This window comes from Hyla sarda, chromosome 7 (assembly GCF_029499605.1).
Source record: "Hyla sarda isolate aHylSar1 chromosome 7, aHylSar1.hap1, whole genome shotgun sequence".
In the NCBI taxonomy this organism is placed as follows: domain Eukaryota; kingdom Metazoa; phylum Chordata; class Amphibia; order Anura; family Hylidae; genus Hyla; species Hyla sarda.
Window position 1 is genome coordinate 67,369,814 of NC_079195.1, and position 22,357 is coordinate 67,392,170.

At 43.2% G+C, this 22,357-nt stretch overlaps 1 protein-coding gene across 1 annotated transcript in view; it reads left to right on the plus strand.

The window, feature by feature from the left end:
• Positions 1-491: 491 nt before the first annotated feature.
• The window catches only part of SLC35G1 (solute carrier family 35 member G1), a 37,074-nt gene continuing 15,208 nt past the window's right edge, over positions 492-22,357 (plus strand). Inside the window, exon 1 of the mRNA XM_056529460.1 lies at positions 492-797. Coding sequence (XP_056385435.1) covers positions 557-797 — 241 coding nt within the window. The 5' untranslated portion in view covers positions 492-556. The remainder of the gene's footprint in view (positions 798-22,357) is intronic.

Genomic DNA, 22,357 nt, shown 5'->3' on the forward strand with positions numbered 1-22,357 from the left:
CCTCATCTCAGGTACACCGCCCCCTCATCTCAGGTACACGCCCACCTCATCTCAGGTACACGCCCACCTCATCTCAGGTACACGCCCACCTCAACTTAGGTGTGTTCTCCCCCTTGCAGCCCTGTGTAAATCAGCCCCAGAAGTCCATTGCAGCCCTATGTAAATAAGCCCCAGAAGCCCATTGCAGCCCTATGTAAATCAGCCCTTGATTGCAACCCCATGTAATCAGCCCCAGCAGCCCAATGTAAATCAGCCCGATTGCAGCCCTATGTAAATCAGCCCCAGCAGCCCAATGTAAATCAGCCCCAGCAGCCCATGTAAACCTTCGTTCGGAGAGGCGGGTCTGGGAAGGGGAGATGAGAAGGGAGTCACATGTACCTCCTCTCTCCCCCCCTCTAGCTTCGGAAATCTCCGGAGAGCTGAGGGGAGGAGCAGAAACAAGTTTCCACCGGCTCCTGCTCTCTGCTGCCCCCTGTGGCCCTCACTACAGAACAGACACCTGGATGATCGCACTGAGTGCACATACATTACCGGCGTGACAGGACCCGGGGCCGCCATGGGCTGCGATGACCGGGAAGTTAGTGACGAGGAGCCGGAGATAAGAGACCTAGAAGGACAGGGCAGGATCGCTCCTCCAGATAAAAATGGCTGCCCACAGAATCCCATGTGGGACGGTGAGAAGCGCTGTGAGGTGTATGCGGACACAGATGACAGTCCCTTCTCTGGAGGTCCCGGGGGGGACACATCACAAAACCGGACCTGCTGCCCCCGCCTGATGGCGACGGACGAGGAGACTGGTGAGAGTCATCTATGGCCACCTACATATAGGACATTGTACACACCTGCAACTGTTATGTAGAATATACAGCGGTGACTTATGTATATATAGGAGTATATGGATGTGATATACAGCATACAGGGGTATATGGATGTGATGTACAGCATACAGGGGTATATGGATGTGATGTAGAGTATACAGGGGTATATGGATGTGATGTAGAGTATACAGGAGTGTATGGATGTGATGTACAGTATACAGGGGTATATGGATGTGATGTACAGTATACAGGAGTATATGGATGTGATGTGCAGTATACAGGGGTATATGGATGTGATATACAGCATACAGGGGTATATGGATGTGATGTAGAGTAGAGTATACAGGAGTATATGGATGTGATGTACAGTATACAGGGGTATATGGGTGTGATGTACAGTATACAGGGGTATATGGATGTGATGTAGAGTAGAGTATACAGGAGTATATGGATGTGATGTAGAGTATACAGGAGTATATGGATGTGATGTAGAGTATACAGGAGTATATGGATGTGATGTAGAGTATACAGGAGTATATGGATGTGATGTAGAGTATACAGGAGTATATGGATGTGATGTAGAGTATACAGGAGTATATGGATGTGATGTAGAGTATACAGGAGTATATGGATGTGATGTAGAGTATACAGGAGTATATGGATGTGATGTAGAGTATACAGGAGTATATGGATGTGATGTAGAGTATACAGGAGTATATGGATGTGATGTAGAGTATACAGGAGTATATGGATGTGATGTAGAGTATACAGGAGTATATGGATGTGATGTAGAGTATACAGGAGTATATGGATGTGATGTAGAGTATACAGGAGTATATGGATGTGATGTAGAGTATACAGGAGTATATGGATGTGATGTAGAGTATACAGGAGTATATGGATGTGATGTAGAGTATACAGGAGTATATGGATGTGATGTAGAGTATACAGGAGTATATGGATGTGATGTAGAGTATACAGGAGTATATGGATGTGATGTAGAGTATACAGGAGTATATGGATGTGATGTAGAGTATACAGGAGTATATGGATGTGATGTAGAGTATACAGGAGTATATGGATGTGATGTAGAGTATACAGGAGTATATGGATGTGATGTAGAGTATACAGGAGTATATGGATGTGATGTAGAGTATACAGGAGTATATGGATGTGATGTAGAGTATACAGGAGTATATGGATGTGATGTAGAGTATACAGGAGTATATGGATGTGATGTAGAGTATACAGGAGTATATGGATGTGATGTAGAGTATACAGGAGTATATGGATGTGATGTAGAGTATACAGGAGTATATGGATGTGATGTAGAGTATACAGGAGTATATGGATGTGATGTAGAGTATACAGGAGTATATGGATGTGATGTAGAGTATACAGGAGTATATGGATGTGATGTAGAGTATACAGGAGTATATGGATGTGATGTAGAGTATACAGGAGTATATGGATGTGATGTAGAGTATACAGGAGTATATGGATGTGATGTAGAGTATACAGGAGTATATGGATGTGATGTAGAGTATACAGGAGTATATGGATGTGATGTAGAGTATACAGGAGTATATGGATGTGATGTAGAGTATACAGGAGTATATGGATGTGATGTAGAGTATACAGGAGTATATGGATGTGATGTAGAGTATACAGGAGTATATGGATGTGATGTAGAGTATACAGGAGTATATGGATGTGATGTAGAGTATACAGGAGTATATGGATGTGATGTAGAGTATACAGGAGTATATGGATGTGATGTAGAGTATACAGGAGTATATGGATGTGATGTAGAGTATACAGGAGTATATGGATGTGATGTAGAGTATACAGGAGTATATGGATGTGATGTAGAGTATACAGGAGTATATGGATGTGATGTAGAGTATACAGGAGTATATGGATGTGATGTAGAGTATACAGGAGTATATGGATGTGATGTAGAGTATACAGGAGTATATGGATGTGATGTAGAGTATACAGGAGTATATGGATGTGATGTAGAGTATACAGGAGTATATGGATGTGATGTAGAGTATACAGGAGTATATGGATGTGATGTAGAGTATACAGGAGTATATGGATGTGATGTAGAGTATACAGGAGTATATGGATGTGATGTAGAGTATACAGGAGTATATGGATGTGATGTAGAGTATACAGGAGTATATGGATGTGATGTAGAGTATACAGGAGTATATGGATGTGATGTAGAGTATACAGGAGTATATGGATGTGATGTAGAGTATACAGGAGTATATGGATGTGATGTAGAGTATACAGGAGTATATGGATGTGATGTAGAGTATACAGGAGTATATGGATGTGATGTAGAGTATACAGGAGTATATGGATGTGATGTAGAGTATACAGGAGTATATGGATGTGATGTAGAGTATACAGGAGTATATGGATGTGATGTAGAGTATACAGGAGTATATGGATGTGATGTAGAGTATACAGGAGTATATGGATGTGATGTAGAGTATACAGGAGTATATGGATGTGATGTAGAGTATACAGGAGTATATGGATGTGATGTAGAGTATACAGGAGTATATGGATGTGATGTAGAGTATACAGGAGTATATGGATGTGATGTAGAGTATACAGGAGTATATGGATGTGATGTAGAGTATACAGGAGTATATGGATGTGATGTAGAGTATACAGGAGTATATGGATGTGATGTAGAGTATACAGGAGTATATGGATGTGATGTAGAGTATACAGGGGGATATGGATGTGATGTAGAGTATACAGGGCGATATGGATGTGATGTAGAGTATACAGGGCGATATGGATGTGATGTAGAGTATACAGGGGTATATGGATGTGATGTACAGTATACAGGGGGATATGGATGTGATGTACAGTATACAGGGGGATATGGATGTGATGTGCAGTATACAGGGGTATATGGATGTGATGTAGAGTATACAGGGGTATATGGATGTGATGTACAGTATACAGGGGGATATGGATGTGATGTACAGTATACAGGAGTGTATGGATGTGATGTGCAGTATACAGGAGTATATGGATGTGATGTACAGTATACAGGGGTATATGGATGTGATGTACAGTATACAGGAGTGTATGGATGTGATGTGCAGTATACAGGAGTATATGGATGTGATGTAGAGTAGAGTATACAGGAGTATATGGATTTGATGTAGAGTATACAGGGGTATATGGATGTGATGTAGAGTAGAGTATACAGGAGTATATGGATGTGATGTACAGTATACAGGGGTATATGGATGTGATGTACAGTATACAGGAGTGTATGGATGTGACGTGCAGTATACAGGGGTATATGGGTGTGATGTACAGTATACAGGGGTATATGGGTGTGATGTAGAGTATACAGGGGTATATGGATGTGAAGTAGAGTATACAGGGGTATACAGGAGTATATGGATGTGATGTAGAGTAGAGTATACAGGGGGATATGGATGTGATGTACAGTATACAGGGGTATATGGATGTGATGTAGAGTAGAGTATACAGGAGTATATGGATGTGATGTACAGTATACAGGGGTATATGGGTGTGATGTAGAGTATACAGGGGGATATGGATGTGATGTACAGTATACAGGAGTATATGGATGTGATGTAGAGTATACAGGGGTATATGGATGTGATGTACAGTATACAGGGGTATATGGATGTGATGTACAGTATACAGGGGGATATGGATGTGATGTGCAGTATACAGGGGTATATGGATGTGATGTACAGTATACAGGGGGATATGGATGTGATGTACAGTATACAGGAGTGTATGGATGTGATGTGCAGTATACAGGAGTATATGGATGTGATGTAAAGTATACAGGGGTATATGGATGTGATGTACAGTATACAGGGGTATATGGATGTGATGTACAGTATACAGGAGTGTATGGATGTGATGTGCAGTATACAGAAGTATATGGATGTGATGTAGAGTAGAGTATACAGGGGGATATGGATGTGATGTACAGTATACAGGGGTATATGGATGTGATGTAAAGTAGAGTATACAGGAGTATATGGATGTGATGTACAGTATACAGGGGTATATGGGTGTGATGTACAGTATACAGGGGTATATGGGTGTGATGTAGAGTATACAGGGGTATATGGATGTGAAGTAGAGTATACAGGAGTGTATGGATGTGATGTACAGTATACAGGGGTATATGGGTGTGATGTACAGTATACAGGGGTATATGGGTGTGATGTACAGTATACAGGGGTATATGGGTGTGATGTACAGTATACAGGGGTATATGGGTGTGATGTACAGTATACAGAGGTATATGGGTGTGATGTAGAGTATACAGGGGTATATGGGTGTGATGTAGAGTATACAGGGGTATATGGATGTGATGTACAGCATACAGGGGTATATGGATGTGATGTACAGTAAACGGGGATATGGATGTGATGTACAGTATACAGGGGGATATGGATGTGATGTACAGCATACAGGGGTATATGGATGTGATGTACAGCATACAGGGGTATATGGATGTGATGTACAGCATACAGGGGTATATGGATGTGATGTACAGCATACAGGGGTATATGGATGTGATGTACAGCATACAGGGGTATATGGATGTGATGTACAGCATACAGGGGTATATGGATGTGATGTACAGCATACAGGGGTATATGGATGTGATGTACAGTATACAGGGGTATATGGATGTGATGTACAGTATACAGGGGTATATGGATGTGATGTACAGTATACAGGGGTATATGGATGTGATGTACAGTATACAGGGGTATATGGATGTGATGTACAGTATACAGGGGTATATGGATGTGATGTACAGCATACAGGGGTATATGGATGTGATGTACAGCATACAGGGGTATATGGATGTGATGTACAGCATACAGGGGTATATGGATGTGATGTACAGCATACAGGGGTATATGGATGTGATGTACAGCATACAGGGGTATATGGATGTGATGTACAGCATACAGGGGTATATGGATGTGATGTACAGCATACAGGGGTATATGGATGTGATGTGCAGTATACAGGGGTATATGGATGTGATGTGCAGTATACAGGGGTATATGGATGTGATGTGCAGTATACAGGGGGATATGGATGTGATGTGCAGCATACGGGGTATATGGATGTGATGTGCAGTATACAGGGGTATATGGATGTGATGTGCAGTATACAGGGGTATATGGATGTGATGTGCAGTATACAGGGGGATATGGATGTGATGTGCAGCATACAGGGGTATATGGATGTGATGTACAGCATACAGGGGTATATGGATGTGATGTACAGTATACAGGGGTATATGGATGTGATGTACAGTATACAGGGGTATATGGATGTGATGTGCAGTATACAGGGGTATATGGATGTGATGTACAGTATACAGGGGTATATGGATGTGATGTAGAGTAGAGTAGAGTATACAGGGGGATATGGATGTGATGTAGAGTATACAGGAGTATATGGATGTGATGTACAGTATACAGGAGTGTATGGATGTGATGTACAGTATACAGGAGTGTATGGATGTGATGTACAGTATACAGGGGGATATGGATGTGATGTGCCGTATACAGGGGGATATGGATGTGATGTACAGTATACAGGAGTATATGGATGTGATGTAGAGTACACAGGGGTATATGGATGTGATGTACAGTATACAGGGGGATATGGATGTGATGTACAGTATACAGGAGTATATGGATGTGATGTGCAGTATACAGGGGGATATGGATGTGATGTAGAGTATACAGGGGGATATGGATGTGATGTAGAGTAGAGTATACAGGAGTATATGGATGTGATGTACAGTATACAGGAGTATATGGATGTGATGTACAGTATACAGGGGTATATGGATGTGATGTAGAGTAGAGTATACAGGAGTATATGGATGTGATGTAGAGTACACAGGAGTATATGGATGTGATGTAAAGTACAGTATACAGGAGTATATGGATGTGATGTACAGTATACAGGGGGATATGGATGTGATGTACAGTATACAGGGGTATATGGATGTGATGTAGAGTAGAGTATACAGGAGTATATGGATGTGATGTACAGTATACAGGGGGATATGGATGTGATGTACAGTATACAGGAGTGTATGGATGTGATGTGCAGTATACAGGAGTATATGGATGTGATGTACAGTATACAGGGGTATATGGATGTGATGTACAGTATACAGGAGTGTATGGATGTGATGTGCAGTATACAGGAGTATATGGATGTGATATAGAGTAGAGTATACAGGGGGATATGGATGTGATGTGCAGTATACAGGAGTATATGGATGTGATGTAGAGTAGAGTATACAGGAGTACATGGATGTGATGTACAGTATACAGGGGTATATGGGTGTGATGTGCAGTATACAGGGGGATATGGATGTGATGTAGAGTAGAGTATACAGGAGTATATGGATGTGATGTACAGTATACAGGGGTATATGGGTGTGATGTACAGTATACAGGGATATATGGGTGTGATGTACAGTATACAGGAGTATATGGATGTGATGTAGAGTATACAGGGGTATATGGATGTGATGTACAGTATACAGGGGTATATGGATGTGATGTGCAGTATACAGGGGGATATGGATGTGATGTGCAGCATACAGGGGTATATGGATGTGATGTACAGCATACAGGGGTATATGGATGTGATGTACAGTATACAGGGGTATATGGATGTGATGTACAGTATACAGGGGTATATGGATGTGATGTGCAGTATACAGGGGTATATGGATGTGATGTACAGTATACAGGGGTATATGGATGTGATGTAGAGTAGAGTAGAGTATACAGGGGGATATGGATGTGATGTAGAGTATACAGGAGTATATGGATGTGATGTACAGTATACAGGAGTGTATGGATGTGATGTACAGTATACAGGGGGATATGGATGTGATGTGCCGTATACAGGGGGATATGGATGTGATGTACAGTATACAGGAGTATATGGATGTGATGTAGAGTACACAGGGGTATATGGATGTGATGTACAGTATACAGGGGGATATGGATGTGATGTACAGTATACAGGAGTATATGGATGTGATGTGCAGTATACAGGGGGATATGGATGTGATGTAGAGTATACAGGGGGATATGGATGTGATGTAGAGTATACAGGGGGATATGGATGTGATGTAGAGTAGAGTATACAGGAGTATATGGATGTGATGTACAGTATACAGGAGTATATGGATGTGATGTACAGTATACAGGGGTATATGGATGTGATGTAGAGTAGAGTATACAGGAGTATATGGATGTGATGTAGAGTACACAGGAGTATATGGATGTGATGTAAAGTACAGTATACAGGAGTATATGGATGTGATGTACAGTATACAGGGGGATATGGATGTGATGTACAGTATACAGGGGTATATGGATGTGATGTAGAGTAGAGTATACAGGAGTATATGGATGTGATGTACAGTATACAGGGGGATATGGATGTGATGTACAGTATACAGGAGTGTATGGATGTGATGTGCAGTATACAGGAGTATATGGATGTGATGTACAGTATACAGGGGTATATGGATGTGATGTACAGTATACAGGAGTGTATGGATGTGATGTGCAGTATACAGGAGTATATGGATGTGATATAGAGTAGAGTATACAGGGGGATATGGATGTGATGTGCAGTATACAGGAGTATATGGATGTGATGTAGAGTAGAGTATACAGGAGTACATGGATGTGATGTACAGTATACAGGGGTATATGGGTGTGATGTGCAGTATACAGGGGGATATGGATGTGATGTAGAGTAGAGTATACAGGAGTATATGGATGTGATGTACAGTATACAGGGGTATATGGGTGTGATGTACAGTATACAGGGATATATGGGTGTGATGTACAGTATACAGGAGTATATGGATGTGATGTAGAGTATACAGGGGTATATGGATGTGATGTAGAGTAGAGTATACAGGAGTATATGGATGTGATGTAGAGTATACAGGAGTATATGGATGTGATGTAGAGTATACAGGAGTATATGGATGTGATGTAGAGTATACAGGAGTATATGGATGTGATGTATAGTATACAGGAGTATATGGATGTGATGTAGAGTATACAGGAGTATATGGATGTGATGTATAGTATACAGGAGTATATGGATGTGATGTACAGTATACAGGGGTATATGGATGTGATGTAGAGTAGAGTATACAGGAATATATGGATGTGATGTAGAGTACACGGGTATATGGATGTGATGTAGAGTAGAGTATACAGGAGTATATGGATGTGATGTAGAGTATACAGGAGTATATGGATGTGATGTAGAGTATACAGGAGTATATGGATGTGATGTAGAGTATACAGGAGTATATGGATGTGATGTAGAGTATACAGGAGTATATGGATGTGATGTAGAGTATACAGGAGTATATGGATGTGATGTAGAGTATACAGGGGTATATGGATGTGATGTACAGTATACAGGAGTATATGGATGTGATGTAGAGTATACAGGAGTATATGGATGTGATGTAGAGTATACAGGAGTATATGGATGTGATGTAGAGTATACAGGAGTATATGGATGTGATGTAGAGTATACAGGAGTATATGGATGTGATGTACAGTATACAGGGGTATATGGATGTGATGTAGAGTACACAGGGGTATATGGATGTGATGTGCAGTATACAGGGGGATATGGATGTGATGTGCAGTATACAGGGGGATATGGATGTGATGTACAGTATACAGGGGTATATGGATGTGAAGTACAGTATACAGGAGTTTATGGATGTGATGTAGAGTATACAGGGGTATATAGATGTGATGAACAGTATACAGGGGGATATGGATGTGATGTACAGTATACAGGGGGATATGGATGTGATGTGCAGTATACAGGGGTATATGGATGTGATGTACAGTATACAGGGGGATATGGATGTGATGTACAGTATACAGGAGTGTATGGATGTGATGTACAGTATACAGGAGTGTATGGATGTGATGTGCAGTATACAGGAGTATATGGATGTGATGTACAGTATACAGGGGTATATGGATGTGATGTACAGTATACAGGGGTATATGGATGTGATGTACAGTATACAGGAGTATATGGATGTGATGTACAGTATACAGGGGTATATGGATGTGATGTACAGTATACAGGAGTGTATGGATGTGATGTGCAGTATACAGGAGTATATGGATGTGATGTAGAGTAGAGTATACAGGGGGATATGGATGTGATGTACAGTATACAGGGGTATATGGATGTGATGTAGAGTAGAGTATACAGGAGTATATGGATGTGATGTACAGTATACAGGGGTATATGGGTGTGATGTACAGTATACAGGGGTATATGGATGTGATGTAGAGTATACAGGGGTATATGGATGTGATGTGCAGTATACAGGGGGATATGGATGTGATGTAGAGTATACAGGGGGATATGGATGTGATGTACAGTATACAGGAGTATATGGATGTGATGTACAGTATACAGGGGTATATGGATGTGATGTACAGTATACAGGGGTATATGGATGAGATGTACAGTATACAGGGGTATATGGATGTGATGTACAGTATACAGGGGTATATGGATGTGATGTACAGTATACAGGGGTATATGGATGTGATGTACAGTATACAGGGGTATATGGATGTGATGTACAGTATACAGGAGTGTATGGATGTGATGTGCAGTATACAGGAGTGTATGGATGTGATGTAGAGTAGAGTATACAGGAGTATATGGATGTGATGTACAGTATACAGGGGTATATGGGTATGATGTACAGTATACAGGGGTATATGGATGTGATGTGCAGTATACAGGGGGATATGGATGTGATGTAGAGTATACAGGGGGATATGGATGTGATGTACAGTATACAGGAGTATATGGATGTGATGTAGAGTATACAGGGGTATATGGATGTGATGTAGAGTAGAGTATACAGGAGTATATGGATGTGATGTACAGTATACAGGGGTATATGGATGTGATGTACAGTATACAGGGGGATATGGATGTGATGTGCAGTATACAGGGGTATATGGATGTGATGTAGAGTATACAGGGGTATATGGATGTGATGTACAGTATACAGGGGTATATGGATGTGATGTAGAGTATACAGGGGTATATGGATGTGATGTACAGTATACAGGAGTGTATGGATGTGATGTGCAGTATACAGGAGTATATGGATGTGATGTACAGTATACAGGGGTATATGGATGTGATGTACAGTATACAGGAGTGTATGGATGTGATGTGCAGTATACAGGAGTATATGGATGTGATGTAGAGTAGAGTATACAGGAGTATATGGATGTGATGTACAGTATACAGGGGTATATGAGTGTGATGTACAGTATACAGGGGTATATGGATGTGATGTAGAGTATACAGGGGTATATGGATGTGAAGTAGAGTATACAGGAGTGTATGGATGTGATGTACAGTATACAGGGGTGTATGGGTGTGATGTACAGTATACAGGGGTATATGGGTGTGATGTACAGTATACAGGGGTATATGGGTGTGATGTAGAGTATACAGGGGTATATGGGTGTGATGTACAGTATACAGGGGTATATGGGTGTGATGTAGAGTATACAGGGGGATATGGGTGTGATGTGCAGTATACAGGGGGATATGGATGTGATGTACAGTATACAGGGGTATATGGATGTGATGTAGAGTATACAGGGGTATATGGATGTGATGTACAGTATACAGGGGTATATGGATGTGATGTACAGTATACAGGGGATATGGATGTGATGTGCAGTATACAGGGGTATATGGATGTGATGTACAGTATACAGGGGTATATGGGTGTGATGTAGAGTATACAGGGGTATATGGATGTGATGTACAGTATACAAAGGCTTTCCGAGCATTCTGGGAGTTGTAGTTTTGCAACTGCTGGAGGCACCCAGGTTGGGAAATACAGCCCTATCCACTTAGAGACATTTCGGAGACTTGTTGCAGTGTTGGATCCTATTACAGCCCCGATCTGGGATTCAGTGACCTCTTTAGAACAGCAGATTCTATTGGTAGGTGCTGCAGTTTATACACTTGTGACGATGGGACTGAAGGAAACCTCCGAGTTCAGGGAATAAGAGCTGGGGCTCAACACTTTTCTCCATATAGAGAGAGTTTTTATTTCCTTCAACCCAGAGAACCGGGGGGGAAAAAAAGAAGTTTTCCACAGGACTACCCCTTTAAGGACTATTCCCACTGCAGATATTCAAAGCAGAATTGCTTGAAAAACACAGTACAGCGGCCTCCCATTGTTCTAAATGGGATTCTGCTGCACCATTCACACTATGGAACGTCCGCCATGGATATTCTGGACCCCAGTCTCCGCAGATGGCATGAACATGCATACTCTTTCAGCCGCAGAATCTGCTCTGAAATGCATTGCCGTCTATTGATGCAGCTAATTTCTGAGCGGTCCTAGCGCTGGCTTTGTTTTGCCGGCACCCATTTTTAGGCTGGAAATATTACTGGGTGTGAATTAACCCTTATTGTACCATTATGACCTATCAGTCCTAGGTGTTCTAAAGCCTGCGGGGGTCTATGTTTCATTCTGTAGAGCTCAATGAAATAATATGGATCTTGTATTTGTATTAGGTTTATGTTAAAGCGGTTTAAGTTCTAAACTGATCAGACGTAGTCATAAAAATGTAAATCATTCCTGTAATTTATAGCGAGCAAGTGGAGCAGCACTCAGAGTAATTGGAAGATGGGTGCACGCTGCCGCCAGGCCCCTGTCTATGCAGCATGTGGACACACAACGGCACTCCAGGATAGTGTTCAAAAAGTGGGGGCTTTTATTTGATCACCAAAAAAATGTTACCGGCAACGTTTCGGCCAACTCACTTGGCCATTATCCAGCAACACAAATGACAAAGTGAGAGGTTTAAATATAGTTCCGTTAGTGACATCACATCCTGTGGGCGTGTACTTCATTATCATATATAAACAAACAGTGATTGTAGGGCTGGGCGGTATACCGGTTCATACCGAATACCGAAATTTTTGTGCTGCACGATATGAATTTTAACCCATACCGCAATACCAGTTTGGCCCCTCCCCCTTGGGAATGAATGAATTATCAGCCCAGCGCTGCGCTGTCCCTACATTGGGGAACTAATCATATGTGACCCGCGAGCGCTGTTCTGCCCCTCCTCCCCCAATTAATTATTAGCCCAGCGCTGCGCTGTCCCCATCGGGGGTAAATACTCACATATGTCGCCCGCAAGCGCTACCCTCCTTGTCCTCCTGTTTGTTGCGGCCGCCAGCACTCACACTCTGTACCAGTGGTCTCCAACCTCCAGATGTTGCAAAACTACAACTCCCAGCATGCCCGGACAGCCGTTGGCTGTCCGGGCATGCTGGGAGTTGTAGTTTTGCAACATCTGGAGGTCCGCAGGTTGAAGATCACTGCTCTATACTGTATCCCTTTGCCCGGGCTGCAAAAGGTAAACAAAATAAACTTTAACTCACCTTCCCCGTCGTTCCGGACCTTCTTCCTAGGGAATGGAACGTCAGCAGTCAGCAGCGATGTTCCGCCTCGGCCAGTGATAGGTTGAGAAGCCGGCTTCTTACATGACAGTGGGCTCAGCCTATCACCGACCGAGGCGGAACATCGCTGCGGCCGGTGATAGGCTGACGGCTCTCTGATGTTCCATTCCCTAGGAAGAAGGTCCTGACCGACGAGGAAGGTGAGTTAAAGTTTATTTTGTTTACCTTTTGCAGCCCGGGCATAGAGATACAGTATAGAGTGTCAGCGCCGGCGGCCGCAACAAACAGGAGGACGAGGAGGGCAGCGCTTGCGGGTGACATATGTGAGTAGTACCCCCATGGGGACAGCGCAGCGCTGGGCTAATAATTAATTAATTTATTTTTTTTGGGGGGGGATACCGGTAAATACTGTGGAACCACCATAAGTTACAAACATACCGCGATACACATATTTGGCCATACCGCCCAGCCCTAAGTGATATAGGGCTGCAGCAGCAGTACTCAATATATCAACATGTAAGGAGACGGTCATCACTGTCAGCATGAATACAAGTGTCACAGCACTATATATATATATATATATATATATATATATATATATATATATATATATATATATATATACACAAGTTCGTGCAGCAATCCCATGTGTAATACCTTCAGATCGGGTCAGGATGCAGGTCCCCAGTGCTCCATAGGGATCTGTGGTGTGTCGCTTGCATGGTCAGTATTGCACATAAAAGAGGAATAAAGAAAAAACAGAGAAGAAACTAAGTTCTCGCCGGTATTCCGCAACTTCCGGTAACTGCTGGAAGTAGTGCAGTATCTTCGCGCAGGCGCGCGGGCTGTCTAAACGCCATATTAGGTAAGGGCAGTCCAGGCATATGGTGCCGCGCCATGCTTGCGCGTCAGCTTGGCTGAAGAGGTACAGAGCCATATTGTGTAAGGGCAATACGTCTATTGGTGCGCATCTATATAGCGCATGCGCACCATCCTCATGGAAGGCATATACTGCCATATGCAATGTAGGTATATTAGTATGTGTGACAGTACTCACTCCCAGCGGGCCAATTGTACCAAACCTGCTTGCCGTTCACCAGGCATTGGGGATCGGAGCTGAGGTGTAACACTCCTGGTCATCTCATCCCTGGGACAGGGAGTTGATAACTCAGGGGGGGCACAGACCCCTGATCTGGAGAGATCTGCTCTCTGCGAGTATTACCAATTTTAAGCCCCAGGGTTCAAAGGTACCATTAATGGCGGAGATGAAAACAATGTAATAAACCATACGCCTGGACTGCCCTTACCTAATATGGCGTTTAACTGCACGGTAATTTATATAAACTTTTTCCTATGTCGCTTGTACTATTACATCCGGTAACACTGTGCAGGTAGTCCAGAAATGCCAAGGCAGGGCGGCACTGCACTCCGGTGGTGCTCGTGGGTCAAATAGTATCCAAGTAGGAGAAAGGGATCCCGGCACTCCATGACTAGCGGGAAACCTTTCTTCTACTTGGACACGGTGCAGGTAGACGTTCTTTTTCCTTTTCTTTCCCATTGGTCCATACTGATATGACCGTGTCTCCTTAAGACTGCACACTTTGCTGCCCAGAAAGGTTTAGCCTTCTCTGTAGCCAACCCTCTATAGGATGCCCCCTTTCTCACATAGGCTGGTCTCCATGCTCTCTTTTTTCACAAAAACTGTTTCTTAGGCCTGCGCTATTTTACAGGACACGACTTTCTCACCCACAGACTAGTCTCCTTTCTTACACACTGATATTGCATTAGGCTCCGGTGTATGGGCTCCCTGTGGTTTTGCTACAATTTATGTAGTACCTTGTTAGAAAAAACATGGTTACGTACAAATTGAATGCACGGGCCCACGGGGAGATCCACCCGCTCCCTTATGGCCAAGTCTGAACACCAGAGAGATGTAGAAACAAAAAGATGCACTAATGGTGGCGCTGCCATTGTGCCGTTACCAGAAACAGGACAGGTACATGTAGTCACACAAAGTGCTAATGTACCTGGCGATGTTGGGCTCAACACCTATTATTGCATGTAGTACCAGGGGTGTGGAAATGTAATAAAAAAAACTACTTGTCCATGGGACTTAAACGGAGCAAAATCTACTTGTGCCTCATGACGATCCACTTGTCCGGGTCAATTTTCGCTTTTACACTCTCGTTTTTTTCCCTCCTCGCCCTATAATAGCCATAACTACCTACTATAAGGATACCTTTAAATTATTGCATAACATATTCTCCAAAACAGAAAAAATTTAATATTGGTGAAGTAAAATTGAAATAGTAAAAGATAGTTTTGCAAATTTGGAGGTTTTCTTTTCTACACCATTTACCTTGTGGTTGAGCTAACGTTATTTTGATACTCTAGGCCGCCTGCTTACAGCAATACCAGATTTGTATAGTTTCTGTCATGTTTTACTAACTTTATAAAAAAATTCTGAACTTTTTAGAATTTTTTTTAATTGCCATTTTCTTTCCCCTGTAGCTCCCCCCCCCCCCCCCCCGCATACAAGACTGTATGAGGGCTCATTTATTGCGCCATAATCAGTTTTTTTTTTCTTGTATCGTTACCATTTTGGTATTGATCTGCCTTTTTTTTTATCACTTTACTTTTTTCTGGGATATTATAAAAATTGCAATTCTGTGGTTTGGTATTTTTTTTTTTTTACATTTACGTCATTTACCGTACGGGATACATAATATTATATTTTATTAGTTCGTACAATTACGCACACAGCAATACCAAATATGTTTATTTTTATTATGTTCATATTTTATATGTATATTTTAATATGGAAGGGGTTAATGTGTGTCTTTTAAACTTTTAATAAAATATTTTTTTACACTTAGGGGACTTTTAGGAGGAATCATCAGGATTCCTCATACAGTTCAATAGAGATCTATTGAACTCCATTGATCTGTGTGCTCTGCGATCCATTGATAGAGCCTAGCCAATAACAAAGCCACAGACACCAGGGGACAGAGGTAAGCCCTCCGGCCACCTCTGCAGTGGATCGCCACCCTACGATCGCGCTGCGGGGAGGGCGATCCACCCCACTTAGCCCATAAGGTAACATTCACATGTCCTTTTAGATCCTGCTGTCAGCTTTGACAGCAGCGATCTAAAGGGTTAATAGCCAGCCGCAGCGATGGCCCCATGCGGGCTATTAGCGGTGGCCCCCAGCTACAGGAATCAGCTGCGGGCTGCAGAGTATGGAGCGGGCTCGAGTGCGGAACCAGCTCCATATACCCCTCTGAGCACTGCTGTACTTGTCGGGGGCTCTCAGGTCCGGCCCTACTTGCCTAAGGGCTAAGGGCCTGAAAAATTCACCTGCCCGGCACCCGGAACTGCATGTCCCAGGTGATAGGAATTCCACAGGCCTGAGTAGCAAATTTCATTGTGTGTCTGCCCCAGACCTGGATCCACCTACAGGGAGATAGCTTGAGGATACTTGAGTCTGAACGGGAGTAAAATCCCAGGTTGGTTGGGGGGGTGCACACCGCTAGCAGTAAAATCTACCACGGGCACCGTGGATAAAGAAGGGATTTTTTTTTATTTAATTAGGTAAAAACAGACCACGTGTTTGGAGAGCACCCGCTCTTTTTCAAGAGACTTGAAAAAAAGAGTTGTCGCTCTCGAAACGCGTTGTCTGTAGCTTTTGCTGCTAGCGGTGTGCACCCCCCAAACCAACCTGTGATTTTTCTCCCGTTCGAACTCCTCCAGCGGTAACACAAGTCTGAACCTGCCATAGATGCCCTCAGATTCTGAGGATATGTGTAAGCGTCTGTAATGTCTGAAGATCTCTGCTCCCCAAGCACTTGGTGTAGAGAACTTAAAGCTACATTAAAAAAATGATAGGGGCAGATATATGTGGATTGATGTTTCCAGTCCTAAAATTCTTATGGTCAGAGTACGGGTCCTGTTAGATAGCGCAGGCCAATCTGAGAATCGCTCAGACCCCTGCAGGCACAGTAGGCAGGCACAGTATACAGGCACAGTATGCAGGCACAGTATGCAGGCAGCGGTCAGAGATCATTGCCCTAATGGAGAATATCCCAGAAGAGAGAAAGCAGCACTGTATGTTATCATCACTTTCATCACTTTCGAGCAAATATTGTTTCTGTAGATTGCTAGAGCCTAACATAAAACTCATGTGGAGTGTGCACAGACATGGCAGGGCTGTAGACACCAGATAAAAGGGAAAAATCAGAATGACTAGGCATAAACCTATACTTATGCAATTTGGCAGTAATCCATGTGAAAAGTGCACATGGTTCTCATTGCTTACAGCTCTGATATCCTCACACCAAATATTCAGTGTAATTGATTATAAATACATGTTATCTCATAGTACAGGACTTTCAGGACTATTATGGCACCTACTGTAGCATCCAAAGATACAAAGAAGTATAAAGCTTAGAACAGAACTCCTGACATCACTAATTCATATGTAGGTTAATGTTTCTGGAGCATCCCAGATCTGGAGAAAGGTGACGTAAGGATTATGGGGAAGATCTTTTTTGTTGAGTTACTGTCAGTCATCCTGGAGAACACTCCTGTAAGCCCCTCTGCAGTCTGAAATGTCTCATTGCAGAGAACAATAGATTTGTCATCTGCTTAGCTTATGGAAATAAACTGTATGTTTAGTGCACAGTCTGCTCCTTGCCGAGACAGCTAGTTACTGCGGCTGCAGCGTGTTTGAAACTTTATCAGGAGAGCTGAGACATTGGTGTATCACCAGTAGAGCTGAGACATTTGTGTATCACCAGGAGAGCTGAGACATTTGTGTATCACCAGGAGAGCTGAGACATTGGTGTATCACCAGGAGAGCTGAGACATTGGTGACTCACCAGGAGAGCCGAGACATTGGTGACTCACCAGGAGAGCCGAGACATTGGTGACTCACCAGGAGAGCCGAGACATTGGTGACTCACCAGGAGAGCCGAGACATTGGTGTGTCACCGGGAGAGCCGAGATATTGGTGTATCACCGGGAGAGCTGAGACATTGGTGTATCACCAGGAGAGCCGAGACGTTGGTGTATCACCAGGAGAGCCGAGACGTTGGTGTATCACCAGGAGAGCCGAGACGTTGGTGTATCACCAGGAGAGCCGAGACGTTGGTGTATCACCAGGAGAGCCGAGACGTTGGTGTATCACCAGGAGAGCCGAGACGTTGGTGTATCACCAGGAGAGCCGAGACGTTGGTGTATCACCAGGAGAGCCGAGACGTTGGTGTATCACCAGGAGAGCCGAGACGTTGGTGTATCACCAGGAGAGCCGAGACGTTGGTGTATCACCAGGAGAGCCGAGACGTTGGTGTATCACCAGGAGAGCCGAGACGTTGGTGTATCACCAGGAGAGCCGAGACGTTGGTGTATCACCAGTAGAGCCGAGACGTTGGTGTATCATCACCAGGAGAGCCGAGACGTTGGTTTATCATCACCAGGAGAGCCGAGACGTTGGTGTATCATCACCAGGAGAGCCGAGACGTTGGTGTATCATCACCAGGAGAGCCGAGACGTTGGTGTATCATCACCAGGAGAGCCGAGACGTTGGTGTATCATCACCAGGAGAGCCGAGACGTTGGTGTATCATCACCAGGAGAGCCGAGACGTTGGTGTATCATCACCAGGAGAGCCGAGACATTGGTGTATCATCACCAGGAGAGCCGAGACATTGGTGTATCATCACCAGGAGAGCCGAGACATTGGTGTATCATCACCAGGAGAGCCGAGACATTGGTGTATCATCACCAGGAGAGCCGAGACATTGGTGTATCATCACCAGGAGAGCCGAGACATTGGTGTATCATCACCAGGAGAGCCGAGACATTGGTGTATCATCACCAGGAGAGCCGAGACATTGGTGTATCATCACCAGGAGAGCCGAGACATTGGTGTATCATCACCAGGAGAGCCGAGACATTGGTGTATCATCACCAGGAGAGCCGAGACATTGGTGTATCATCACCAGGAGAGCCGAGACATTGGTGTATCATCACCAGGAGAGCCGAGACATTGGTGTATCATCAGGGGAATTTATCAGGCACTAGGGAGCACTTGTTTTGAGCAATTTCAATACAGGAGCAGGGACTCCTGTCAAACATCAAGAGTCCCTGCTTCTGTACACTGAGCAGCATACAGCATATGCCTTACTACAAAATGAGGAAGGAACATCTGCTCCTTTACTAATCCAAACCAGTGAATCCTCACAAAATTCTTCCAATATGAATTTTAAGAGGTTCACTCTTTTCTATCATTCAAACATTTATTTGCATTTATATAACATTCGGACACCACTTAAACTTCAGCAAAAGGGGAAAATCTAAACGTTGTCTTAAGAGAGCTCATAATAGGAATGCCAGAGCCCTACATAGGCAGAGCAACATTATACAGTGTAGCACATTAACCAGTATAGGAAAGAGTGCAGTGATATAGACAATACACATACTGTGTGTCCTTTATTATAGATACAGTATATTACTACTACACTATCATAATCTCTTAATATACTGTTGGCAGTTGTCTAGAGGTGTAACTTCCTCGGTCCTAATGTAAAATTAAAGTGTACCTGTTATAAAAGGGACATCTCAAAGTTTTTATTGGTCAGGTTCAGATCTTGACCAATCAGTAGAACAGGCAAGACTGCCCCGTTGTGTTACATTATGAGACCATCTTCACCTTGTAACACAGAGCTGTCAGAGAACACGCTAAGCACCATTTTCTCTCGAATCGTTCTCATGATCTGTCAGGGTCTGAACACTTAGACCCAACCAATAAAACATTTGATGTGTCTCTAAGCCAACAGCTATTTCTCCTGCTCTTACCATACACATGAACATTCTGCATGAACAATTGGTGTGGATGAACGTTCATGTGTTCTCTATGGGCAGAGGAGGGGAAAGCTGTTGCCAGACAGAGCTGGTGTCCGCTTATTTCCCTGAGAACAAAAGGGTTGAACTGTTGAAATCCAACATGCCCAATCCTTCACTCCCCACACATCATTTGTCGATGAAGATTCATAAGGTCCCATATACTGTACTTTAGACAGTTGGCCAGTTCTGCCAGTTGGCTAATTTGGCTGACTTTTGACGAAAGTGTATGGGGATCTTAAAGGGGTACTCTGGCCCTAAGACATCTTATCCCCTATCCAATGGATAGGGGATAAGATGTCTGATTGCGGGGGTTCCACCGCTGGGGACCCCCGCAATCTAGCATGCAGCACCCACCTATGAGCACTGCAGGAAGCGTTGGAGGCTCCAAGTCTTATACCTCCCGACAATATATGCCTGTACAGCCGTCACTGAAAAATAAAAGTAAGATTCTGCCTATAAATATATTTTCTGATAATTTGAAATTAGTTAATTTATGACTGTATGTCTGAAAGTCTCCCTGACTGCCCGAAGTTATTTCACAATGAGCGCCAGATGGTTATAGCTGATACCAATAACTTCCCAGTAAAGGGTTGTAAATCCGGGCTTTTACAAAGGTCACACGTATTATTTCTTGAACCGCATTGTATCCTGATAATGGATAAACTGCAATCGTCAAATCAAAGTACAGAGTAACATAAGTGGTGCTCCAGGCAAAAGTCTGTGATCCAGCAATGAGCATGCTTGGTGTTCCCCCTGGAGAAGCGTGACAACCATGACATAGCAGCGCCACTATCTATATTATGTCTACAGCTCAGTGAAGGGCAAATTCGGTAGAGACACCAATACTGGAGGTTACTAGGGAGCACAGGAGGGTTGTATAAGCTTTTTTTGTGTTGTTAGGCAGTCTGGGCCAATTGGTAAAAAAAAAACCCTGACAACTTCTTTAATAGAGGGGTACCAGTACACTAGAGTTGCCAGTACATCTTCAGATACAGTTTCAGTTTCCAGCTCCCTCTTTAGGTACTCTATACACCTCACAGCTACTTCATTTAGGGAATCAGTGAGGTTCATAGAGGGGCGATGGGATTTATCATTGGATATACACTGGTTTTGTTGTGCTGGGTGCATGTTTTGGCGCAGTTCAGCAGTGAACCCCCCGCAATCAGACATCTTTGGATAGGGGATAAAATGTCTGAAGCCGGAATACCCCTTTAATGGTGGAGATTCTTTTAAAGGGGGATTCCAGATAGCATACTCACCTGCTCTGATTCCTAGCAGCTGGCAATCTGACGGCTCCCAGTCTTCACAATTGCTTACCTCTTCCTCTAACACATTGACCCTGCAGGGAATGCCCGTTCAGCCAGTCGCTGATTTCCTGCAGGCCCATGCAGCGGAAACAGATAAGTGGTGAGCAGTGAGGACTGGGAGCCATCACAACCTCAGCTGCAGGGGATCAGAGCAGGTAAGTATGCTTTTTTTTGTTTTATTTATTTTGAAAGCACCACTTCTTTAATCAAATTCCTGGCTGGAATACCTCTTTAATATCACATTATTCCACTGTTTCCTTTGACATGTTAAACAAACAGACACAATTATTAGCAATTGGCAATTATAGGAGAGGTGAAAGGTGAATTGTTGTGACATAAACATGGGACAGGGTTGGTGAGAGACAATTTCCGCTTCGGTTTGTTTTTACTTTCAACAGGTCACCTGCCTTTTATATTTAGCTTCGGGAGACACTGAAGGAATTCGCTTAGTCACTTATGGTTTTGTCTATAGACTTGTTGTAGATTGAGCTCCTGGATAAAGAAAACAATTTCCTAAATAGTATTAGAATTGGAATAGATCAGTGGTCTCCAAACTTTGGACTTCCTTTTGTTGCCAAACTACTACTCCCAGTAGTTGTACTTTTGCAACATCTGGAGGTCCATATTTTGCAGACCACTGGTATAGATCCATTTACAAGTAGAGAATTAGACGCTCCGTATACAGCTGGGGATTTTTTTTTTTTAATCAATTATTTTTCCTATGACCCTG